This window comes from Chelonoidis abingdonii, chromosome 15, assembly GCF_003597395.2.
Source record: "Chelonoidis abingdonii isolate Lonesome George chromosome 15, CheloAbing_2.0, whole genome shotgun sequence".
NCBI lineage: Eukaryota > Metazoa > Chordata > Testudines > Testudinidae > Chelonoidis > Chelonoidis abingdonii.
Window position 1 is genome coordinate 25,673,772 of NC_133783.1, and position 27,348 is coordinate 25,701,119.

The following is a 27,348-nucleotide window of genomic DNA, read 5'->3' on the forward strand; positions in this document are numbered from 1 at the left end:
AAAGAGAGACATGACATTATCAAGTTGACAAGCTAAGAAAATGATCTTTGCAGCAGCATTCTGAATGGGTATGAGAGGTGCACAATTGCACTTGTCAAGCCTAGAGAAAAGGCTGTTGCAGTAATTTAGATGCAAAACTATGAGATCCTGGATGACAGTTTTATCTGTGTGGATGGATTGGAAAGATTGTGTCTTAGAGATGTTATGCAGATAGAATCAAGAAAAATTTTGACATAGCTGTGATGTGAGAACCTAGAGAGATGTCCAAGTCAAAGATGATGCCCATCCTAGGGGCATGAGTGAGAGAGAGGATGGATGGTTGTGAATGAGAAAGGAAGCAGCAGGGAGAGCTTGCGGGGCAGAGGAGCTTAAGAGCTATGTTTTAGCCATATTGAGCTTGAGCTGATGGCTAAACATCCACAAGGAGATATCAGAGAGGCAGGCTCAGATTTTAGTTTGGACAGAGACAGGACCGGAGTAGAAAGATTGATCTGTGAGTCATCAGCATAGAGCTATTAGTTGAATTATTGTTTGTGGGTGCAATTATCCAGGGACAAGATGAAGAGGGAGAAGAAAAAGGGGCCAAGGACAGAGCCCTCTGGAACCCCCACAGAAAGCTGAAGGTGAGGCGAATTCCTCAATGGATACGCTGAAGGAATGATTAGGAAGAGAACCAGGAGAGGACAGAGTCATGGATACCAAGGGAGGACAAGATTCCAAGAAAAAGAGCATGCTTAACTGTATCAAAGGCAGGTAACAGGTCAAGGAGGATGAGGATGTTTCTAAGACTTGTTTAGGAAGAGATCATTAGAGACTTTGTCAAGAACAGTTTCAGTGGAGTGCAAAGGGATAGAAGTTGGATTGGAGAAGACCTAGGATAGAATTGGAGGAGAGGAACTCCAGACAGCAATTGTACACTGCACAGTTAATGAATTTAGAGATGGAAGGGAGATAGGGATTATTGGGTTTTAGGATTACTTGATTTTGTTTATCAGTTTAGATGTCCCTATGGATACTGAAAGATGAATTGTAGATCAGGGTGTGACGGGCTACACCTCCCACTCTGGGGTGCCACCTGAAACTGGGGTACCACTGAGCCCACCTGTCCCACCAGCCCAGGTTCCCTTTATACTGTACTGGTGAGATAAGCCATCCAAACTGTCCCTCAGCTTCAGACTGCAATTTACCAGCATACACACAGGTAGGGATGAACCCTGCTGCAATTTCACAGATGCTGAGGTCAGTTCTGCATGGGAAAGCTCAGCTAAGGAATTGCCCAGCACTAAAGTGCACACCTCCTCTGGAGTGTAAACCCGAAATTGTATTGCCTTGTGCTGCACAGAGATGTGTACAGTGTAAGATCATTGAAATTTGCCCTCTCCCTCAACGTGGAAGAAGATCTGCACAGCTTTTTGCCCCCACCCCCAGTTATGAATTCCACCACCACCAGCTGGTTTTAGAGAAAACAAAAACAAGTTTATTAACTACAAAAGATAGGTTTTAAGTGATTATAAGATATAGCAAACAGATCAAAGCAGATTACCCACCAAATAAAACAAAAATGCAATATAAGCTTAAGATACTAAAGAAACTGGTTACAAGTGGTAATTTCTCACCCTCAATCTTGTTCTAGGGAGATTTCAGAGGTTCTTGAAGGCAAGCTGCTCTTGCTTGCAGCGAGGTGGATTTGATTTGGATCAAATTGATTTAAATCATTATTTAAATCACTAGTCAGGAAGACTTAATTTAATCATGGATTTCTACATAAAAGTGCATTCTTGTTGGTTGTTATAACCTTAATACATATTCTTCACAACTCAATAGATGTAGTTTCATTTTTAGAAGGTACATACTATACATTTTTAAAGTGATTTATTTTGAAAACTTTTCAGATTAGTTTTACAACTGTATCAGAAAATGAAGGATTGTTTGGTTATTTCATTTACCAAAGGTAACTGAAGCAGATATTTATGATGTCATTGGGAGGTGAACTATCTCCAATTCAACAGGTTAATCATTAATATTTGGAGGATTTTCTTGCCATGCTGTATTAGGAGGAGAACATCACCAGACAGACATTTAAATTGTTTTATTTAACTAAAACAACAACGTTATGTATTCTGGATTTTTTCTTCAACAGCAAACATATAATATTTAACAAAAAAAGCATATGAATTTAGTTAAACATTCAAGTTTTTTTAAAATCAGGTTTGTTTTTGTTAAAATTGTTTTTAACTAAAATAGTTTAAATGAAATATTAAAAAAAACAAAAATTTAAATCGACTGTATTCAGGCAGGTCAATATGAGAAACTTAAAATATTGGCTTCTGCAGCTAACTCAGTTGTCTTTCACCTTCAATTTTCCTGTTCGTTCATAATCTGGAAAAGAAAAAACAAGCTTTCCTGCTTTTTTCAGGTCCCAAACAATTTCTCAATTTGAATTGAATTAGTCAAAAGGAATTATTTTTCTACACCGGCAGAAGAAGCTCTGCTGTTAAAAGTGAGATTATCACTTCAACTGTCTCTGAATCAAGAGCTTAAGGACTTTCCACCAGTTAACTGGTGTGAATACTTTGGGTTTCTAAAAACCCGCCGGATTTGGGTAGCGATTGATCTATCGTGGGTATCGATTTCTTAGTGTTATGTAGTCTGTAGATGCGATAAATCGAGATCCCCAATCGCTGCTCTGTCGACTTTATGCTGAACTCCAGCTCGGCAGAGAGTTGAAGCAAAGTCGACGGGGGAGCGGCGGCCATCGATCCCGCACTGCTGAAACAGAAGTGAAGTAAGTGATTCTAAGTCAATCTAAGATGCTCGACTTGTCGACTTCAGCCATGCTATTTCTCATAGCTGAAGTTGCATATTTCATATCGATGATTCCCTCCCCTCCCCCAAGCATGTTTCTTTTCTTTAAATGGCAAACATTTCTTGAATGATTCCCCTTAGCTCTGAAGTTTATTATAGTTGGCATTATGGAGGGATGATTGCTGGACGTCCATGTCATAAGCCAGCCAGGGCTGGGCTTTTAGGAACTGCGGGCCATTTGAATACCCGGCAAGTGGTTTCTTCAAGACACTTTAAGCGGTGAGTGTTGAACTTCAAAACTTGCTCCGGAACCCAGTGCCGATTGAAGACCTGGACTGCCACCAGTATGTAAAAAAAAAAAATTAAAAAATTAAAAAGGTGCATAAGGCTGGTAATTCTGGGATGATTGGGGAAATGGCTTGTGAACCCTGTAGCCAATTCCTCTTCTTCAACAGTTAAGGTTTACTTGGTAATATTGAGAATATTTGCAAGAAAATGAGCTGGGAGATAAGTGCTTGTCATTCGTTTGTTATTTTAAAGCTCTGTAATTTAATTCTGTTTCACTTGCATATTCCTCTTTTCACTCATTCCTTCCCAAATTTCAACAGCGTCAGCAATAAAACAGCTATTTCCGGTGCATTTTGTTCAAGGCTACAGAAATAGGCTTCAGGGTACTCAGCATGTGTTCAACATTTCTCTTAAGCCCAATGTTGAGAAACTTTGGCTGTGACATGCATCTGTTTTTTCACAGTTTTGTTCACAAACTGTCATCAGATTAGGCAGTTCTTGATATAGTACTCAAAACAGTTCACTACTGAGTTCCATCGCACGTCTTGTGGGAGAGTTAGCTTGGTTCCGCCCACTTTTTTCAGAGCAGCTGCTGCAAAGTGGTTGTTATGGAAGTATTTTTGCAATTTCAATCAACATTTAGCCTTTATTTCTGGACACTGAAGTCTTTGGCTAGGAGGTGCATCAAATGAGCACTGCAACCATATGTTATTAGTTAGCTTGAACTTCTCTTCTAAATAATTCTTCTCATCTTGGATACATTTGCAGCATTGTCTGTGACAAAGCTGTGTACTATTAGACATTTGAATTTTTTTCACAGTTTGTTATAGCTTTTACTGCTACTTCTTTGTGTAGTATTCTGCTGTGTGTGCATTTCCTGATGTATCAATTTGTTTCTGTAAGGAAGATACTTCCCTTCTTCTGTTGTCACACAAGCACATACAACAGGATCATTGTGGACATTGCTCCACCCATCAAGACTCAGGTTAACAATTTTGCCCTCTAGACCTTTTGCACACTGCTCAATTTCTCTTTCATACACTTTATCCAGCAATTTGCCTGCAACATCTGCTCTGTTGGGTGGACTGTATCCTGGTCTTAATGACTGAACCATGTTAATGAAGTGTGGGTTCTCAATCATATGGAAAGGAGAGTTTGTTGCATAAACAAACTGGGCAATTTTTTCATCAATTACCTCTTTTTGTAATCTGCTGGTTCTTATCACAAACTTATCTATGGTTGTTTCTGGATGATGGAGATTTTTTTTTTTTTTCTTTTTGCTACATGTGATATACTGTGGCTATGTGACATACATGATGTGACTGAAACACTATCATTGGCAGATAACTCTGAAACTATAGAAAATGATGGTGCTCTTGAAGGTGATAGTCTTCAGAATCCTGTATGTTGAGGATGGATTCTCCTAAACAAAATAAGTAAATGCAGTTATTTATTTAATTATTATTACCATACTGCTCATTTAGTATTACTCATTGCATTCACTGACACTCAGTACTACTTTAAAGGTGAAATTGTAAAAGGGAAGATCTGCCTATTTTCAGCTATTTATTTTTATCACAACTGCATCTAAAATGATAGTACCTATAGAGTAACAACTATATTTTTGCTCAAACATGAGAATTCAAGAATTGTCCAAGGAGAAGACAGCGCAGTCCTTAAGAAAGAAGTATGAAATAAAAAAAGTTTACCCAACCTGAAGATCCTGCATGTTTGAGACATGTTCTTTCATCTCTTCAATGCAGCTTCCTTCTGAGAAGGAACACTTCTCATGATGTTTTTCATTCCCCACCCGGGTACCCAGGCCTTGCATTTCTTTGTTGCACTGTTTTGCATTTTGCACACATGCCTTCTTACCCACAGGTAGAGGAACTTCATTAAAATATTCCCAAACTGGGTCTCTTTTAGGGCTGGCCTGCTGCCATTATGTTTTCCCTTCTAGTGAGAGAATGGTATGGTAGATCTCAAATCAATGAAGGCTACACTCAGAAAGACCTCAAGACTTCTGGAATATTGCTGCTCAAACAGTTTCACTTTTGTTTCTTGCCTGTCCCTCCCTTCTCACATTTATCTCAGACTTCTTCTCCTTGTCCAGATCTATTCCGCCCCAACAATCTTCTATTCATTGAACTTTTTTGAAACTTTGCACTTTTAGAGAGAGTAAGGGATTGACTCTGTGTACACAAATTTGCAGAGGGACAATTGGGTTGAGGTCTGTTATTTCTCACTTTTTGCTCTCTATCCTCCCAACTCCTGATCAAACAGAGGAGCTGACTCAGACTGTGGGTTCCACAAGAAGGGAAGATCACTGAGGTGAACAAATCCACCAATAAGAGCAGGACCCACCAAGGTGGAGGAGGAACTTTGTCACAGTAGATAGAAATATTAATCTAAATAGTCTATACAGAAGCCCCTGGAACCCCATAAGATTGGGTCCCTACTCCATGGACTATTGGAATTCATTTACAAAACTTTTCTTAAACATTACATGAATATATTGTCTCATACTATAGAATTAGAATTTATAATCCCTATTCCATGATGAGATATCTTTGAGATATTATGTATCTTAATTAAAACTATCTTTAGATAGCTTTTTTCCTCAAAAAGCATTTTATCAAAAAATCCTGATTTTTTTTTTTTAAACCACTGATTTTTATCCACCCTGGCTTGCAGCCTAAAACTCCAGGTAGTTCTTTCACAGGCCAGACTCCTTCCCAGCCTGGGCTGAATCCTTCTCCCCCACTTTGTCTTTGTTTCTTAGGCTTTGTCTACACTACACAGCTTTTAGCAACATGACTGTGTCGACATGGCTGTGTTGCTAAAAGTCGGGCAGTGTAAACACTGTTTGTTGGCACTTTTGCCAAGAAAATACTTCCACCCCCTATGAGCAAGGTTCATGTTGTCAACAGGAGAGTGCTCCTGCTGACAGCGAGCCATTTACACTGCCACTTACCATGGCAGAACTTTTGTCTTTCTGGGGAGGGGGGGCTTTCATAAACACTTGGCAGTGTAGACAAGCCCTGAGTAACTCACTCTCCTGTCTTAAATAGGATTTCCATATTGTCTTTCAGTGTGATTCCCTCCCACCCCTCAGTGGAAAAATACTGGTGGTCTATCATGGAGTCCAGTACCAGGTGACTTGAACACATAACCCTGCAGTGTCAAAGCAGCCATGAATCAGAGGTGATTTATAGCATCCCAGGAAAGCTTCTCAGGAAGGTGGGAGATTTAGCATCTTCAAAGACCTATTGTTCTCCCTAATGGTCCATTGACTTGTCCCCAGCTAGCTAGCCAGACTGATTGCATTCTGTCTGGTGAACATTCCCCAAGTGCAAACACTTTTATAGTACAGATGTATTCAATATTCCTAACTTTAGATGCAAAAATGATACTTCCGTACAAATAGAATAATCATATTCAGTAAATCATAACTTTCCAATGATACCTCACATGATCTACCTGGCATCAAATACATTATGACTATGACACAATCATATCATAATAGTACTATGAAAAATATGGGAAGCAGTGTCACACAGGGTGACTCAACAAAGAATGAGATTTTTTTTAAAGATCAGGACATTTTTTCTTGTTTTCTTATAAATTGTGGACAATAAAGAGCATGGCCCAAATTCATCCCTGGTGTAACTTCACTGAATTTGGTCTCGTGTCTACATAAACCTCTTTTTTTCACATTATTGTAGAAGTATTATCTTTGTAAGGCTTCATTTGCAGTGTGTGACATTTTAGATAAATATTAGGCTAAAACTTCTCTCCCCTCTCTCAGCCTAAATTATCATGGGCTGGCTTATTTTTCACAGTGTGAATGGAACAGAGCAATCACATTATTCATGGTCATTAGTAGGATTCGTTAAAGCCTACACATGGTGCAACACATGTAAATGGAGTACAATATAACAGGTTATTGTTTCTTACTGCTTCTCTGCATCAAATACTTCCCACATCTCACCACACATAGTTCAATAATAATGCTCCTCTATTTCCAGATACACTGCAGAAGGGTCACTACCCCATATGAAATGAAAATAGATTATAACTGCTTAACAAGTAATTTGATTGCTTCAATCCAACCCAACAATTAAGAGGATATGTGCTACAGAAAGGCTAGAATGTACAGCCTACCTATGACAGACTGCAGACGGTAAATGGAAATGCATGAAATGTTTTTCCACAAATGGCAGGTGAATTAATCAATATAACTCCCAGCAGAGTATATAATTATGGCAACAAGTTGTTTAGTAGCATGTCAGAAATGCTTAGGTAAGCAATAACCTCACATAGGGATGTTGGGATAGGGCTTGCATTGTAATACAGAACTAGCTTTCTGGTCCTGAAATGCAGCAAACAGTGAAACAAGATTGCCTTAGCATACATTGTACAATCTTGTTCCTCCCCAACTCTTTCCACAAGCTATCCCACAGAAGCACTGATCTGCATTGGTGCTATGTTGAAGATGGAAATTAACACTTTTTCTTCTGTTCATGAAAGTTTTGAGGGTAGCTTCTCATTTCATTCTTTCCAGCCTGACTTCTGGAACAATTTCTAGTAAATTATTAAACACCAAACAATATATGCTTTGAAATTGACCGTGAAGTTTTAGAGATTTGGAGTGCAGTCAAAGCTGAATTGGTTGCCAATTCTCTTACCTTTCTACAGACTGGAAATAATGCATGCCCAGGACTTGTCTTCTGTACTGCAGCCATGCAAACTGGGGTGCCATTAGGTGTCAAAGCTGTTGGTAATATGTAGAAAGGACACTGAAGTATCCAACATTGATAATAGGTCACATTCATCACAAGAATAACGAGCAGTCTTCTCGGGTTTCTCCCATGGGACTCCTTCACTTCCTTGAGGAGGGCCCTTAAAGGTTTCTCTATTTCTCTCACTCTATATCATTCCACCTTGAATATTGGGTTTGCCACTCTTGGGCAACTGGACAGTATTCCTTATAGATCCCAATAGTGACACCTTTTCTAAAATTAGGCAGTGGGGTTCCTGCAGAAAAGATGCAAGATACTACCTTTTCCCTGGGCCTGAGGGGACTACCTCAGTACTACAGCAATCCCAGATCTTGTTTATGCAGGGAGCGAGCATCAGATTGGAAACTGAACCAACTCGTTGCCACAGAAAGTGAAATGAAAACAGATGTGCTAGTGCAAGGTGAAGATAACAGGGAATGCCAAAGCTAAGATTCTTATAGGAATATTATCTTATTATATGTTCAACATATAAAACATTTTGATTACAGTTTAGACTGTTAAATATATATATAAGGCCAAATTCCATGCTGGTGTAAACAAATGTAATTCCATTAAGTCAAGATCATAGTATGATTGTGTTTCTTCAACGTGGATCAGTTAATGTTAGTATGAGAACCTTAAAGTATGGTTCTTCTTCGAGTGATTGCTCATGTCAATTCCATTTTAGGTGTGAGTGCACCCATATGCACAGTTGTCGGAGATTTCTGCCTTAGCAGTATCTAGGGCCGGCTGTGGCTCCCCCTTGGAGTGGCGCTCCCATGTGGCAGTATATCATGCGCCGCCAGCCCTGCACCCTCTCAGTTCCTTCTTATTGCCCATGACGTGGCAGTACTGGAATCCATGATGCTGGTCCAGTTCTCCCAGCCCTCCCTGGCTGCATCGAACAAGCCAGCCAAGGTGTCACGGGTGCTGCACTGCACCATGGCGGAGGTGGAACCCACGCCCCATACTCTAGTGCCAAGGGAGTCCTCCTCTGACAAAAAGGGGGTGACACCATCCCCTAGGCCACTCAATCGTCATCGTCCTCAGACGAGGCAATGGCCAGACCCTTCCACACCAGCAGTCCTCTGGACGATTTTAAAGAGCAAAGACCTTTTAAAGGCCCTCCTTAAACGGGTGGTGGAGAATCTGGCTTGCAAATCGAAGAGGTTGATGAAGAGGCAGATGACCTCTTCAGTGTCATCTCGGCCACCACACCAGCAAAAATCACATTGCCCGTCCACCCAGGGGTGTTCAAAATAGCCAAGTCTGTGTGGCAAACCCTCTCATCTATTCCACCCATATCCAAGAAAGCAGAAGAGAAATACTATGTCCCTTTGAGTATCTGTATACTCATCCCACTGCAGCATCACTAGTTGTGTCTGCAGGGAAAGAAAGGGACAGACAGGGCCACCCCAGCGGAATGCCCAAAAATAAAGAGGCCAAGAGACTAGACTTATTTGTGAGAAAAGTGTATTGGATGGCCAGCCTGCAATTAAGGGTCTCCAACCACCAGGCCTTGCTGAGACATTATAACTTTAACCTATGGGACTCCCTTAATAAGTTCATGGCCCTCCCACAGGATCGTGCCCAACAGTTTGTGTTGGGATGCGACAGACTCACCTACCAGGGTGGTCATGTTGGCAATAGCCATGTGACACAGCTCCTGGTTGCAGGCTTCTGGGCTGTCTCAGGAGATGCAGACCATGATACAGGACCTGTCATTTGAGGGTTTGGGGCTCTTTTCTGAGCTAACTGACTCTAGACTTCATGGGCTCAAGGATTCCCAAACTACCCTCCGTTCCCTGGGTCTGCACACCCCGCAGCAGTCTAGGAAGCCGTTCTGCCCTTCGCTTCCTCCGAAACAGTCTAAGTCCTGGGGGGATCCCAAGGTCTGGCCCTTACAGGAGGAAGGACAAGGACGAAGGGACTAAGAGATGCTACTCGTCCTCTTCCTGTCTGGCTGCTCAATCTGACTCTCCCAGAAGTTGGGGAGGCCAGAAACAGTCACTTTGAGGGTGCGCTCGAGGATGGCGCCCCAGCCAATGTACTGGATCCAACCCTCCCTTTTCTCAATCACTTCCGCCCTTTCAGTCGGCCTGGTCCCATGTCACCTCAGATCACTAGGTGCTAGATATTGACTGAGGTTCAGCGCATCCTGTTGGGAAGTAGGAAGCCCTCCACCAGCGCGACTTACTTGGCAAAGTGGAAACGGTTCACCTGCTGGGACAAAGGTGTCCATCCCAAATGGGCTTCTCTGCAACTTATTCTGGACTAACTCCTGAATCTCAAGCTCCAGAGCTTGTCCCTTTCATCCATCAAGGTCCATCTAGTGGCCATCTTGGTCTTCCACCTGCCGTTCGAGGGCAGGTCGGTTTTTGCTCAGGACATCATGGCCAGATTCCTTAAGGGCCTAGACCGCCTCTACCCACAAGTCAGGGATCCTGTTCCACCGTGGGATTTGAATCTGGTGCTGATGCAACTCACGGATCCTCCCTTTGATGCTCTGGCTTCTTGCTCCCTCTTCACTCTTTCGTGGAAGTTGCGTTCCTAGTTGCAGTGACGTCGGCCTGCTGAGTATCCGAGATTCAGGCACTCATCTTCGAGGCGCCGTACATGGTCTTCTACAAGGACAAGGTCCAGCTCAGATCATGCCCAGCATTTCTTCTCAAAGTCATCTCTCAGTTTAATTCATTTACTTTCATTCATTTACTTACCGGTCTTCTTTCCAAAGCTGCATAAATTAGAGGAGGAGCGTAGGCTACATGCTTTGGACGTCTGGAGGGCTCTGGCCTTCTATATTGACAGAACCAGGGTGTTCCATAAGTCAACACAATTATTCGTCATTGTGCCCAACAGGATGAGAGGTTGCCCTGTATCCACTCAAAAAATTTCTTCTTCGATCACGGCCTGCATTCACTTCTGCTATGACCAAGCGAAAGTGCCACCTCTGGCGATCATCACCACGCCCTCTACCAGGGCACAGGCCTCCTCGGCAGCTTTTCTGGCCCAGGTACCTATTCAGGACATCTGTAGAGTCATCTGTCCATAAATTTATGTTCCACTATGCGCTGACCCAGAAGGCCTGGGACAATGCTGGCTTTGGTAGGGCAGTACTGCAAACAGCTAAGCTGTGAACTCTGAGCTCACCTAGAATGGAATTGACATAAGCAATCACTCAAAAAAATAAAAACGGTTACCTACCTTTTGTAACTGTTGTTCTTCGAGATGTGTTGCTCATGTCCATTCTATTTCTTGCCCTCATACCCCTCTGTCGGAGTTACAAGCAAGAAGAAACTGAGAGGGCGCAGGGCTGGTGGTGCCTGATATACTGCCACATGGGAGCGCCACTACAGGGGGCGCCACAGCCGGCCCTATGGATACCGCTAAAGCAGAAATCTCCAACAAGTGTGCGTGTGGTAATGTGCACATCTAAAATGGAATGGACCTAAGCAGGGCCGGCTCCAGGCCCCAGCACGCCAAGCACGTGGTTGGGGCGGCATGCCACAGAGGGTGCTCTGCCCGTTGCTGGGAGGTCCACCGCAGCTCCAGTGGAGCATCCGCAGGCACGCTTGCGGGAGGTCCACTGGAACCGCAGGATCAGCGGACCCTCCGCAGGGACGCTTGCGGTAGGTCCACCGAAGCTGTGGGACCGGCAAGCAGCAGAGCGCCCCCCCGCGGCATACCGCTATGTTTGGGGCAGTGAAATGGCTAGGGCCTGCCCTGGACCTAAGCAAGACATCTGGAAGGACAATAGTTACAAAAGGTAGGCAACCGTTTTTTCTACTTTGAAAAGCGATTCTGTAAAAATGCCATTGTGGGGTTCCATCCTTATTGTCTCAGTGATTACCAAATGCGCTCAACTAACAAGTAAAAAGATGTTTTTCTATCTGCCAGTCCTGAAAACTCAGTCTGGGTCTGATATTTAAACTGGGTTCTTTCCATCTCAAGTGTAATAACTTTAAGGTTCTTGCTGGCCAAATTAGGCCCTATGCAACTCTAATGTCTTCAGATTATACTCTTACTTACCTCTGTACAACCCTATTGCCTTGCAGACAAATCTGTTGAAGTTACACAAGATGGAATAGAATCAGGTTCACTCCATCTTAGCTGTGTTATATCTGCAATGCTAACAGAAGGAAAAAGCAACACATTTATTTTTGTCATTAAGGTAAGCGGATCTGACTCTGAACACTCAAAGGACCCAAAGTGCTTTATAATATGTCATTTTTATACAGCCACTTCTCAGAGTAAAAAACAAACCTTTAATGTTTGCATTTCTTTAATTTTTTGTGTCAAAATATGTAACCTTAACATTGCATTTATATAGTTATTTTGTACTTAAAGTGCAAACATACTCTGGCAAGGGACTATGCAAAAAAGTCACCCTTCTTACTCAGTCAATCTGCTCCCTTCATTTATTCAGTCATAGTTGCTGACTTTGGTAACTAAAATTTTATTTTTCTCCTTTTTACTCCTGAGCACCCTGCAGATTCACCGCAGGTTCAGGGAACTGGATAATCATGTGAATCATCACCAGAACTGTTAACTAAGTTCCGATTGCAGAACCTTTATTGCTTATCAAGGACAAGCCAAAAAAGTCCAGCTTGGCTTTTATATCCCATGTTCTGTTTACAGGGCTGGCAGTTAGAAAAATATATTTTTTTATTTGTACACTGAGCACATTTGACTTGGAAATAAGTGAGGGAGACAAAGAGAGCCCTACAATAAGTCAAGTTTCAGAGAAGAACCACATTGTAATAAATATTGAGTTAGACTATTAGCTGAGTGCCTGTGCAGATGTTGTACAAAAATGGAAATCTGGTTATTAGTGTTAGAAATATTCAATACAATTCTGACAGAGATGACCAGGGATGATATTTATGTCTGGTTATTCATTAGGTCTTGAAAGAATGTGGTACACTTTAAAGAATATGTAATTATTCAGAATGTCATGGACTGGAGTATGGCTCAGTATCATCCTCACCCCCATGCTGGCCCACAGTGATCCACACCTTTTAAAAAAAGTCACTACATTGCTAAAGGACATGATAGTGTGATAACAAACCAGATGTACCACCAGCCTAGTATCACTTCAGAAACTGATTTGTAATCACACAACCATGAGTATAGCTAGAGGAAATTGCTGAATGTATGCAAAAATCAAGCTAAAACTGGTACATTTACAGGCTTTGGAATATATCTGCTGAGCATCTGTAAAATTTCTAATAGCTATGAAAACTCCACAGTTCTCTGGCTGCATTTAGTGGCAGCATTGATTGTTTACAGGGTTTTGTCCAGACCTCAGTCAGAAAGACTGTGACCAAAATGCAGGGTAGAAACTGAAGGTTAAATGGGGTATCCTCAGGCTTGTGAATCAGGCATCACCCACATTGTGTGGAAGAAAATTTTATTTACTCTTATTGTTTTCTTTTAGAAAAGAAAATTACTCAACTGCTAAGTGCCAGCTTAGTGCAATTTAGATCAGACAGACCACAAATTCTTGAAAGTCATGTTTTATGACAGGCAGTTTATCAGCCTTTTCACAAGGCTTAGGTTTGGCAGCTCTGCACAACCCTAAGTAAATGCAGATTATTTTGCATAGCGGGTTTATGGTACGAACTGTCCCCATGATGCTATCTATGTAATTCCAGGTTGGCCATTTGACAACGCCATGTGTAAAATGAGTGGATTGGTGCAGGGGATGTCAGTCTCATCTTCAGTTTTCACTCTGGTGGCTATTGCAGTGGAAAGGTACGTGTCCGCAGTACTCTCGCTCTAGCCATTTGCCTGCACAAAATAGAATAAGGTTTATGGTCATTTCAGTTCTGTTTCTCTGGGGAGCCCCATCTGGTGGCAGGGTACTGCATCTTCACAGTAACTGTTTCCCTCCCCTAGAGCAGGGGTCCTCAAGGTGGTGCCCGGGGTGCCATGGCGCCTGCGTACTGGCTGGCAGACAAGCATCTGCCAAAATGCCGCCGACAAGCCGCGTCGCCGACGCCTCTGGATGACTCTGCTTGTTGGTGGCATTTCAGCAGCGATGCCTATTAATGTTGCCACTTGTCAGCAGAATTTCAGCGGATGCTCGTCTGCCGCCACAGTCCTCTGTGGCTCGTCGTCTGGCGCCTGCCAGACGAAAAAGGTTGGGGACCACTGCCCTAGAGCATACAGGCTGAGTACTGTTTGTGTTCCATCAGGCCCTCACCCCATTCCCTTGGGATCCTGCAGATACAATACAAAATGTATGTGCTGGTGGAGAGAGAAAGAAAATTGAAGAGGAAGACAAAAAGGAAAGAAGAGATTCAGGCCTACCATATATTGGCATGTGAGTCCAAGATGTGTGCAATGGGCAGCCAGGAAGCTAGAAAAGTAACTGTCATAGATCCACAGGATTGGTGCTATGGCTCCAGCTTTGGAAGAAACAGTCTCTGGGAGGACCCCTTAAGTGTGCCAGCCCTGCTAGGTGCCTCAGTCTTCCTCCAAGGTGAGCCATATAGGTTCACCGCCTCCTTAGGCCAGACCTCTGGTCTTTCAGCATCCCTGCTTCACACTGTGAGCTCCATTCAGCAAGTCCAACTGGGAACGACCCCTGAGGGAGACTTGTACAATCCTTAGGGAGTACCTCCTCCATCAGCATTTGCAGTGACACTCAACCAGCATTATAAAACTGAACAGTTTATTAGTCAACTGGACCACAGCATAGGAAGTCCTTGGTTAGCATAGAGAAAAGAAAGTTACAGTAGAGTCCATCCTGGTCAGCACAGAATCCAAAGTCCTGTCCTTCTGACCTCCCTTCATCCCAGTTCACATATGTCCTTGATTCCTCCAGCAGTCAACCCTTAACCGCCCTCCTGGCACATCCCCAGACCTTTGTTCTCCAGCAGGTCAAAGACTGCTTGGCTTCCTGCAGAGAAATGTGCCATCCATGATTGTTGGTTGCTAGATATGAAAGTCCCAGTGATTGGATTTGCCATTGTCTTCTGAAAAGCTCCATTGATTTGAGGCCTAAATCCCAGACAGCTGGGAACCATTCATACCTGAGTCTTTGAAGAGAGCAAACCACCCTTTCTACCCCCAGATAACACTACAGCACATAGGGGGAAATGGGGCACACATGGGATTCCTTTAAAAAATTGCAGAAATTCATATTTAATCATGGTAGCCATGTAAATAAAGTGTGGTAACATGTTAGGACAGAAGACGTCCATGCCTGCTTAATGGTTGTAATTTATCATAGAAAGTAACTGCCTTCCTTCCACTATATTTATGGAATTCAGTTCTTAATGGTATTGGTAGAAAGCATATGCATTGTCCTCCTAGTTTCTCTGAAACTGTATAAATAACTCCCAGTGAGTAACTCAGAGCTCTGTGTGAGAGAGTGTGAGAAACAGTTCTGACATAGCTCATTACTCAGACTAACATTTCCCAGTGAGCAGCTGACAAAAGGCACAATACTCCCCTCTAAAATAAAATGAATTCTCTCATCTGTATTTTTTAAATGCAGCAAAATCTATGGCTCAGCAACAGAAAACTGACATTGTGACTCAAAAAACATTCTTCTATCTGTGGCAGATGTTTTATTCTCTGAGAGCTCAGATGGAGGGCAAAGAGCATCCCAACGGAATGTTACCCATTAAAGCAAACCAGCTGTTTAAACATGTTCAGAGTTAAGTAAGACAAAATATGTTACAGTGCCTTTGATCTTTAGGTGGGTGAGTGGATGAAAGAGGTTGTGGGCAATGTATAAAATACTTGACCTATCAATAATGTTAGTTTAGCCGAAGAGACAACAAACACTTGCTTGGTAAACAGAGCCAGCACGGAGTTTGTTAGATATATTCAGCTTTAGAAAATACAAATGTGGAGGTCATCTAGATGCTTCCCTATAATTACAGTTTTTGGCCCCAGCTACACTTGCAGTTATAGTTATTTTAGGATACCCATTACAGTACAGCTGTATCCTGAACTTTTAGCTAACGATGTTCTAAAGACCATTTATGCTCCCTTAATGGTCTGATCCACACCAAAAAAAGCATGCCACATTACAAAAGGCTTGTGACACAACTGTGTGGGTAAACGGTTTCCCCAGCACAGCTGTGTCTGTATTTCAGTCCAGGCCTCAGTGTCTGAGATACAATCTGAAAAATGTTGTAACATCACTTTTTCTGGACAATCCATTACATTGCGTTAGTAAACCAAGTCCTTTCCTCTTAGTCTCAATACCCATTGGAAAGGCAATATCTAAAATGCCCTGATACCAGCTGTAGGAAATACTGAGGATGGGTTCCTTGTGCCACAGCTGAATACTCTCTGCAAATGAATCTGTTAGTGGGCATGTCCTGCATTCAGTGCAGGGGACTGGACTAGATGACCTCTTGAGATCCCTTCCAGTCCAACACTTCTATGATTTTATTGTAGCCTTGCTGAAGGGTATAGTATCCTCTGCTGGTCAATGTGTACAGAGTCAGTGTGTTCTCGTCTACACTAGAAAAAGAATTTGTGCTAACAGTTGTCTGCCATGGGTAAGGGAGTCTGTCATGACACTTTATTTCACATGTGGGCAGAAAAACTGTTCATAACCATTTTTAGGAACCATGTTATCACATTGGCCATTCAGTTGAAGAAAGAATGTGTTCTAACATAGATACCTGCAAGCACAGCAGACAAATGAATGCTCACAAGATTATGTAGTATTGGTAGGACAAAAAATATCAGTTTCTATTTTTCTTGCCCTTCCTTTCTTCATTATTTCGGATGAGAGGAGACAATGCATCTGCCAACATTCTTATTTAGATAGGAGTAACCTAGATTATCTTTCCTTTTTCCAGCCAATTTCCTGATTGAGAGATCTATCTTTGCAGTACATGGAAAAATCCAAATGCTCATCACTGAGTTTTTTGCTTTTTTCCTCCAAATTGCCATCATCCCATTATGTCACATGGTAATGTTGGAATACACATTCATGTCTTCTTGTAATGTCACCACACTTTGTCAGCTAGGATTCCGAGAATCAAAAATTAGAAGAATCTTCCAGTTATCCTCTTTCAAGTTGGCACCTATATAAAAAAGCAGACATAGGAACACCATGAGATCATCCCGTACTACATCCTTACAGTAACCAATCGCTATATCATCTTTCTGCCCAGACCACAGTGAGTGGAAAATTCTGACTTAGCAGTGTTCATTATTCACTTTACATGGTCATAAATGACTGTAAAGTGGGCAAGGTAAGGGAGAATCGGGTCCAGGCTGCTTAAAACATTTCAAAAAATCATGTATATAATAGAAAGTGTACCGCTGGTTCTAGGCGAGGGTACAGGGAACTTCAGCACTTTGTTTAATATTCAGTGTGCTGATTCCTAAAACATCAATGCCCATTTAAAACATTTCATTGCATGATGTTTTAGACCATGTAAAGGAATAAAACATCGAACTTTTTTTTAAATCACTTCATTTTTTTTCCAAGTCATATTAGAGCATCTTTGTTTTTGTTACAGTCCATAAGCAGTTTGCACTTGTAAAAAATGTTAAAGGGAGGACCTTGAACCATGAATTGCTGGGTTTGTTTTTTTCCACTAAAGCAACTTGACTGCAATTTCATTGTTTTTTCTTGGGTTTATATTTCTTCACAGTGACATGTGGATATGGCCCTGCTCTTTAATACTCAGTAGGAGTTTATTTGTGGGCCAGGTCAGTACATTCACATACACTATAACATCAGCCTGTGTTGTAGGACCTAATCACTATAGATCCTTCTGCTAAATTTCTCACTCTTCTGTATTGTGCAGTGATTTAGCTCCACAATGCAGGCTGATGTTTGATGATGAGAAAAATGACTCATCAAGTAAACTGCATTTTGTACAATTACTGGTTTGAAATTATTTTTGCTACAGTATGAATGTACCTCTTTACAGGGACAGAGGTCAGGATGGAAGGACTCAAACCTCGATCTTCTGCATGAAAAGTCAGAAGAGGCCTCTATAAATGTCCCTTGGTACACAGAGTAAGCACCTCAGTAGAACTTAAAAGCAATACTCTTTTTCTTCCTCTCACAGGTTTCGTTGCATTGTTTACCCCTTCAGACAGAAACTGACTCTGAGGAAAGCCCTAATCACCATAGTTATCATTTGGGTCTTGGCCTTGATAATCATGTGCCCCTCTGCAGTCACCTTGACAGTCATCAGGGATGAATATCATTTCATGGTGGATGCATACAACAATTCCTACCCGCTCTACTCCTGCTGGGAGGCATGGCCTGACAAGGGAATGCGAAAGATCTACACAACCGTACTCTTTTCTCACATTTATGTGGCTCCTCTTACCTTAATTGTGATCATGTATGCACGTATCGCTTTCAAACTTTTCAAGTCCTCTGCACCCATAGGAGGCTCCCAGTCAGAGGAGAATGAGGGGAGGAGGGTCTCCAAGAGGAAAGTCAAGGTTATCAACATGTTGATAATAGTGGCATTGTTCTTCACTCTCTCCTGGTTGCCCCTGTGGACTTTAATGCTTCTGACAGATTATGGAAACCTAACAGAGTACCAGCTCAACGTGATCACAGTTTATATTTTTCCATTTGCCCATTGGCTGGCATTCTTCAACAGCAGCATCAACCCAATCATCTATGGGTATTTCAATGAGAACTTCCGAAGAGGGTTTCAGGAGGCTTTCAAGGTCCAGCTCTGCTATGTGGAGAACAAGCACAAGGATACTTATTCAGAAAGGAACAATACTGGATTCCTTTTTGGAGCACGAAACCGCATTTTTGTTGAAGCGCACCCTAGTGATTCAGTGCAACCCTCCCAGTCCGGACAAAGTAACCTCCCGAGAATTGGGTTATTTCCACTGAGGAATGGGCGTATTGCTCACCATGGGCTGATGGTGGAGGACTTGGACAATACAGGTTGTTCTCACAACAACGTCAGTGTCCCAGCTTGGGATGTCTAAGACTACTGCATATCAGGCCCCCATAGTTGATGGCCTTTTTAGTGGACAACCCTGAAGATCTGTGAACCATAACATTTGAAATTCTCTGAGGAGTAAATTATTTACAATGATGGACATCTAGACTAAAAGTTATTCAATTACAAGGACTAAATCGCTAAAGGTTTAGATGTTATACATGGTACTACAGTTACAAAGCAAAAGAGAAGGCTTTATGTTCAAGTTTCCAGATCTATTATTGTCTCCTAGACTTTCATGTGAATTAAGGAATGGTTTATGGAGGGATTTTTAGGATCCAGGCCCATGATGAGAGTGGACCCAGGCATAGCAGTTATTCAGTGGCATAGCAGATGGTGGTGGTAATGCAGTGCACAGCTGACTGTTACTTGTTGGCTACCTTATGGAGTCGACTCAAGCTGGCTGGGCTACTTGAAAGAAAGATCGAAGACTTGGTATTGGGAGAAAGATAAAAGTTCAGACAGGAATGGGGGGATAAATAGGCAGTATATAACAATGAATCTCTGAACTGGAAATAGATAATTATTGGGAAAAATCACATACACCACATGGGAGCCAGGTCTAGACCCTTGATCGTTCAGCTCAAAAAACAAACCAACCAACCTGGCTTTTACCACTGGAGCTAAGAGACCCTTCGAGTATGTCTACACTACGGGATTATTCCGATTTTACATAAACCGATTTTGTAAAACCGATTGTATAAAGTCAAGTGCACTTGGCCACATTAAGTACATTAATTTGGCGGTGTGTGTCCATGTACCGAGCCTAGTGTCGATTTCCTGAGTGTTGCACTGTGGGTAGCTATCCCATAGTTATCCCATAGTTCCTGCAGTCTCCCCCGCCCCTTGGAATTCTGGGTTGAGATCCCAGTGCCTGATGGAGCAAAAAACATTGTCGGGGTGGTTCTGGGTACAGCCTCACCCCTCCCTCCGTGAAAGTAGCAGACGACCGTTTTGCACCTTTTTTCCTGGGTGAACTGTGCAAACGCCATAGCACAGCAAGCATGGACCCTGCTCAGCTCAAGACAGCAATCATGGACATTGTAAACACCTCGCACATTATCATGCAGTCTATGCTGAACCAGGACCTGCAAAACCAGGTGAGCAGGAGGCGGCTACGGCAGCGCAGCAACGAGAGTGATGAGGACATGGACACAGAATTCTCTCAAACCGCGGGTCCCTGCGCTTTGGAGATCTTGATAGTAATGGGGCATGTTGTAGCCATTAAACGCCGATTTTGGGCCCGGGAAACAAGCACAGACTGGTGGGACCGCATAGTGTGCAGCTATGGGACAATTCCCAGTGGCTGCGAAACTTTCGCATGTCTAAGGGCACTTTCATGGAACTTTGTGACTTGCTTTCCCCTGTCCTGAAGCGCCAGAATACCAAGATGAGAGCAGCCCTCACAGTTGAGAAGCGAGTGGCAATAGCCCTCTGGAAGCTTACAACACCAGACAGCTACCGGTCAGTCGGGAATCAATTTGGAGTGGGAAAATCTACTGTGGGGGCTGCTGTCATGCAAGTAGCCAACCAAAGCAATCATTAAGCTGCTGCTACGAAAGGTTGTGACTCTGGGAAATGTGCAGGTCATAGTGGATGGCTTTGCTGCAATGGGATTCCCTAACTGTGGTGGGGCGATAGATGGAACCCATATCCCTATCTTGGCACCGGAGCACCAGGGCACCCAGTACATAAACCGCAAGGGTACTTTTCCAATGGTGCTGCAAGCACTGGTGGATCACAAGGGACGTTTCACCAACATCCACGTGGGATGGCCAGGAAGGGTTCATGACGCTCGCGTCTTCAGGAACACTACTCTGTTTAAATGGCTGCAGCAAGGGAATTACTTCCCAGACCAGAAAATAACAGTTGGGATGTTGAAATGCCTGTAGTTATCCTGGGTGACCCAGCCTACCCCTTGATGCCATGGCTCATGAAGCCATACACAGGCAGCCTGGACAGTAGTCAGGAGCTGTTCAACTACAGGCTGAGCAAGTGCAGAATGGTGGTAGAATGTGCATTTGGCTGTTTAAAGGCGCGCTGGCGCACATTACTGACTCGCTCAGACCTCAGCCAAACCAATGTCCCCTTGTTATTGCTGCTTGCTGTGTGCTCCACAATCTCTGTGAGAGTAAGGGGGAGACCTTTATGGCGGGGTGGGAGGCTGAGGCAAATCACCTGGCCGCTGATTACGCGCAGCCAGACACCAGGGAATTAGAAGAGCACACCAGAAGCGGTGCGCATCAGAGAAGCTTTGAAAACCAGTTTCATCACGGGCCAGGGTACGGTGTGACTGTGTGTGTTTTGTTTCCCCTTGATGAACCCCCCCCCCCCCGATTGACTCATTCCCTGTAAGCAACCCACCCTCCCCCTTCAATTACAGCTTGCTTAAGGAAATAAAGTCACTATCATTTAAAAATCATGTATTCTTTATTAATTCATTATAAAAAAGAGGGAGAGAACTGACAAGGTAGCCCGGGTGTGGTTTGGGAGGAGGATAGGAGGGAAGGAAAAGAGCCACTAAAAAAAATTTCAAAATAATGACAGCCTTTTGTTGGGCTGTCCACCGGGGGTGGAGTGGGCGGGGGCACGAGGAGCCTTCCCCACGCACATCTTACACGTCTGGAGTTGGCAGAATGGAAGGGGTGGGTGTCAGTATATCCAGGGGAATTCCCGCTGTTTAGATAACACTGCATGACCAGCTTCCTCGATCCCCACCCAGTGACCTGGGACAGCTTACAGGACCACAGCCCTTGCTGGGCCACCTGCTGATCAATACTTCCCTTCTCTCACAGCACGGAGTTCCTGTAGCAAAAATCCTTTTAATAAAGGAGGGAAACAATGCGGCATCCCACGGAGAAACACTCAAACAGATGAACTCTTTCATTGCGGGTAACTTCCAAACCCACCTCCAAGTTTCATTTGGCAATGTCCTTTTTTTTTCCCCCTTATCTCTTAAAGTCCAATTACCCCAAAGTCCAACTTGTTTGCAAAAGTCTCTGGTCAGGACCCCAGAATTCAAGAGTTTATCTGCAGAGTTTTACCCCCCCAGCCTGGTGGAAATGGTGGGGGGAGTCCACACAGGATGTTAAGGGGGCACCTTGATGTGGGCCAGGGCCATTTACTGCTTGGCCTCTCCGCATTCTCTGAATGTTCTGCTACTGGCAGCCTTCACCACAGACCCAGCTTTCCACCACACAGCCATGTGCCGTTGACTGTTGCTGCACCAGCTGTCCCTGCAAACCACTTCACTTCCATGACTCCTTTCACTGTTCCATGGGCTGCTCCAACATTCAACTGCTCACTCTGCCAGCTTTAACAATGGTCTTTTTAGGCTCCCCCACTAGTTATTTCAGCAAATCAGTATTCAGATTAAAGCTCTGTCAGTTCAAAAGCTCTTAGTACTGGGAGCCCTGGTGCTGGTGCACCATTGGCCAGGAATTAGCTCAGCAGGAAGATGGACTTCCTAATAGAATCAAAATTAGCTCTACTCTTTTTTACATTGGGCTGAGAGGAAAGGATGTGTGGGTGTTTTTTCCAGAGCCCTCAAAAGGGGCCCATACATCAGGTACACACACCAGAAGATCCTCTCTCATTCATGGGGTTTTGAATGTCCCATGTTTAGCAAGTCCACGGACTGAGGTTGAGTCATCTCTGAAGCTCACCAAAGCAGTCTACAGCTCCCCATTCACACAGATTCAGGGTGACAAACTTTTTTTTTCCTCCTGCCCAATAACAAAGAAATTGGGGATCCCAGAGCTTTAAAATAACCATCAGTCTGCTGTGTCAGCATCTATGCTAAGTGGGGGGTGGATGCCAATGCAAAATCACTCGAAATTCTTTCACATTCCAATTTCTGAAATTTCTTTCCACTTTTTTTCCCTGGACAATTCACCAGCCTTCGGATGGAGTCAGGGAGCGCTTCTTTGCAGCTGCATGAGGGAGGAAAAAAGGAGAGAAGTATTTAAAAAGATACATTTTACAGAACAATGGTTATACTCTTTTCACAAGTGAACAACACTATTCACCTTACATAGCACATGTGATTTCACTACAAGGTCGCATTTTGCATCTTAATATTGAGTGCCTGCGGCTCTGGTGTTAGAGATCACAGACGCAGGTCCAGGCAGCAGAATTCAGCTTGCATGCGGCCATGGTAAGCCATTGTCTTTCAGCCTTCTGCACCTTCATATACACAGTGCCCTCCTTCCCAAATACCAAGCAAAGCCTTCAGTGCTGCTTCTTTCCTGTTAACATGCAGCAGCAGAAACCACCCCCCCATCCAAGCACTCTCTGGAATCGCTTTACCCCTCCCCCACCATGTTGGCTGATCATGAAGATCATGCATAATCTTTTCCCCCTTACCCCATCCACACGTGGCTGGTGGGAGCAGGGAAGATCCCTGCTAGCCAAATGCGAAAAAAGCTCAGCTAGCCATTTGCGAAACACCCCCCCCACCCCCCTGCTTGGCTACCTGCAAGGAAGGATTTCTTTTAAGCAACAGGCAAACAGCCCAGTAGGAATGGCCATCTCTGTCCCCTTAATTAAATTCCTGAATTTCAACCAGGTTACCATGAACGATATCACTCTCCTGAGGATAACACAGCGAGATAAAGAACGGATGTTGCTTGAATGCCAGCAAACACCGGGACCATACGCAGCTAGGCTTTGTCATGCAATGATACCAGATTACTTGCTACATGCATGGCGTGGTCAAGTGTCCTACCATGGAGGATGGAATAAGGCTGCCCTGCCCAGAAACCTTCTGCAAAGGCTTTTGGAGTACCTCCAGGAGAGCTTCATGGAGATGTCCCTGGAGGATTTCCGCTCCATCCCCAGACATGTTAACAACTTTTCCAATAACTGTACTGGCCGCGAATGCATCCCAAAGTCCTCAGGGCAAATTAATCATTAAAAAAACGCTTGCTTTTAAACCATGTTTTATATTTACAAAGGTACACTCACCAGAGGTCCTTCCATGGCTTCATTGTCTGGGATAGTGGCTTGGGAGGGCTGGGAGGTAATTCCGTCTGGGTGAGAAAAAGCTCCTGGCTGTTGGGGAGAACGGAGTGCTGTGTGCTCTCTGCAAGCTCGTCCTCCTCCTCTTCCTCCTCCTCATCTTCCCCGTCCGCAGAATCCTCAGCCATGGCTGAGATTACCACCCCACCTCGGAATCCACGGACAGGGGTGGGGTAGTGGCGGCACCCCCCTAGAATTGCATGCAGCTCAGCGTAGAAGCGGCATGTTTTTGGCCCTGCCCCGGACCTTCCGTTTGCTTCTTTGGTTTTCTGGTAGGCTTGTCTGAGCTCCTTAACTTTCACACGCACTGTACTGAGTCCTGGTGTGGCCTCTCTCCATCATGGCCTTGGAAATTTTTTTTCAAATGTTTTTTCATTTCGTCTTTTGGAACGGAGTTCTGTTAGCACAGAATCCTCTCCTCATATAGCAATCAGATCCAGTACCTCCTGTGCGGTCCATACTGGAACTCTTTTTCGATTCTCAGGAGACTGCGTTGTTACCTGTGCTGATGAGCTCTGCGTGGTCACCTGTGCTGGTGAGCTCTCCACGCTGGGCAAACAGGAAATGAAATTCAAAAGTTTGCGGGGCTTTTCCTGTCTACCTGGCCAGTGCATCTGAGTTGAGATGGCTTTCCAGAGCAGTCACAGTGGTGCACTGTGGGATACCGCCCAGAGGCCAATACCGTCGATTTGCGGCCACACTAACCCTAATCCGACATGACAATACCAATTTCAGCGCTACTCCTCTTGTCAGGGAGGAGTACAGAAACTGGTTTAAAGAGCCTTTTATATCGATATAAAGGGCCTCATTGTGTGGACGGGTGCAGAGTTATATCGGTTTAATCTGCTAAATTCGGTTTAAACGCGTAGGGTAGACCAGGCCTTCCTTTGTCGTTAGCTAGTGCATTACATACTACCCTCCTTCCCAGCCAGCTAGACAGATCTTGTCACACACAACTGAGATTCAAGGAGTTAAATTCCAACAATCAGGCACCAAGTCTGTTGTAAATCCATGTGCTGCAGACACCAGACTGACTGCTCTGGAAGTCACCACACCAGCTTCTCTTGCTGCATCTCACCTCATCAGCTGAAGAGGAGCTGGTGCCTCATTCAGTAACCCAGGAAGAAAGAGAGATGCTCTCCTGCTTTTAGCACCAGCTGGGGAATTGTGTTCCCTTTTACTTTTAATTCCTGATTGCAAGCACGTGGAATGGAGCATCGTTGTCAAGGATCTGGGCCCTGTTTGCCCATAATACACTGCTGTATGTAGTTTTTTTTTTCCCTGAAAACACAGTAAATTTGTCACTTATTTGCAGTTCAATTTTTAAGTTGTAAGTTACTTTAGTTCTCAAAAACGATTGGCTTACACTACCAGCTAGAGCCAGGCCTAGTGCAAGCTTTGCCCGATCTCTGTTCTCCTTGTAACAGACATTTTGATTCCTTTCCTGACCTCTCAAGCAGAGATGGCCAACCATGAATTGTATGTGACAATGTTGTGATTCTGTGATATGCATGAATGAAATCTAGGAGATTTGCCAAATATTTTCATTTGTGACTAAAATTTGAATCTAGGTCTCCAATGTGAAAGGCCAGTGCAGTTAACCTACTTTGCTACCTATATTTCTTCTCTGAGGAAAATCCTTATTTTCTTCATGTAATATTAACTCCAAGAATATATACTCACTGCAACATAAATTGTAAGCATCATTATGCATATCCTTGAGCTATGACATCAAACTGTATATTGTCAATCTCACAGAGCTCTTGCCTCGTGCTGTTACTGTGCACCTCTGCATTCTTACAAAAAACAGAACAATCCAGCATTTGAAGTTTTTAACAAATGTAATCTGAAGTTTGTGGTGCAGTTGCAATGGGGTTACACCAACAACGAATAAGGCTTAGTTTGTGTACATTGGAACATACACTAGTAAAGGAAATGTGCTGAGGTTAGAAAACATGGAGTATTCATAATATTTAGCACTTATATAATACTTCTGAGTTGCAAGGTACTCTACAAACACTAAATTAATCCTAATAAATACCCTTTGAAATTGGAGTATAATCTCCATTTTAATGACAGGGAAACAAAGAGTACTCTAACCAACCTACACAAGTTCACAGAGCCATCAGTGTAGGAACTGGAATTGGGACTCAGTAGTTCCTGGCTCAGAGGCCTATCCGCAGCCCCCAACTCTCTGTCAAAGTTGTCAAGCTATTCAAAGTTAATATCATTAATCAAAAGACTTGAACCTTTTCTGTTCATACAATGAAGTCAAATCTGTTGCTGGATAAGGCCTTTGCAGCCACATTTTTTTAAATGAGCCTCCAAATTTCAATGCTCAATTTGAGAAAACTTGGGCCTGATTTTCCAGAGGTGCCGAACACCAGAAACTCCTATTGATTTACACTGGATTTCAAGGCAGTCAAGCCTAGATCCTTAAAGTTATTTAGGTACCTAGCTCCCACTGAAATCAATGGAAATTTGAAGCACTACACCTCATCTTTTCTGAAAAATCAGGCCTTGGTCACAAGCTGAACACCCAAAAATGGAGGCATCTAAAATTAGAGGCTACTTTGGAATATGCTAGTCTAAGACTTTCATTTTTCTCACTACAAATCTTTTTCTAATGGTTCCCAACTTGTTTGGTTACCTGTAACAGTTTATCAGATTAAGGGTGGCATTTTCAGAAGCATTTAGCATTGACCTATGGTTGCTCCCACTGCAGTCAATGGTGAAACTAATTGACTTCATTAGGAGCAGAGTTAGGCCAATGCTAGCAATTGCCACCTAAGACCTGAGCTGTACTTAACAGACCTGGCTGCCTCCCATTCAGCTGAGCTATCTGTAACCCAGGATGGAGCTTCCAAGACAAGAGCATATTTGGAAAAGTCACATAAGTGGAGTTTAGTGCAGCAGAAGCTCTTGTATGAGATCATGCGCATAGTTTAGAAGCAGGCAGCACACACACCAGGGCCTAGTAGTGCAAATGAAGCATCAAAATAAATGTTGCACCTGAGAAAACTGTTCCCTAGAATGTGCACCTGTATCAGTCGATTCCACATATTTTTGATATCTTTAATACATAGTATTCACTACCTCTTGCCTCTAGTAACACTGTGACTAAAGCCCTCCTGTATCAGATTTGTTTAGTAACCACTCTCTCCATGCTGTACAAAATGGTATTACTGGATCACTGGCCAGGAGTAACAGAAATGAAATATCACTCTTCTGGGTTTTGTTAACGTTTATTGTGAGAATGTCTGTGCTCTAAGGGCTGCAGAATCCTGCCCGATCCGTTTGGCCCTGATGTGGAGCGTGCAGAGTTAGAAGAGGGTTGAGCCGGATCCCCTAGAACCCAATTGCACTGACTTCTGGGGGCAGGGTCGGGCCCCCAATCCACATTAACTACAGACCAAAAGGCAGCCCCACACTAGTCAATATGTATCAGGCTTTGGGACGCAGCGGCACGTGCCACCTGGACCCCGGAGTGGGGG

At 43.5% G+C, this 27,348-nt stretch overlaps 1 protein-coding gene across 1 annotated transcript in view; it reads left to right on the forward strand.

Moving 5' to 3' along the window:
* Positions 1 to 19,111, forward strand: part of NPFFR1 (neuropeptide FF receptor 1) — a 32,303-nt gene extending 13,192 nt beyond the window's left edge. The window contains exons 3-4 of the mRNA XM_032783297.2: positions 13,529 to 13,628; positions 17,930 to 19,111. Of these exons, the coding sequence (XP_032639188.1) occupies positions 13,529 to 13,628; positions 17,930 to 18,821 (992 nt within the window). The 3' untranslated portion in view covers positions 18,822 to 19,111. The remainder of the gene's footprint in view (positions 1 to 13,528; positions 13,629 to 17,929) is intronic.
* Positions 19,112 to 27,348: the final 8,237 nt, after the last annotated feature.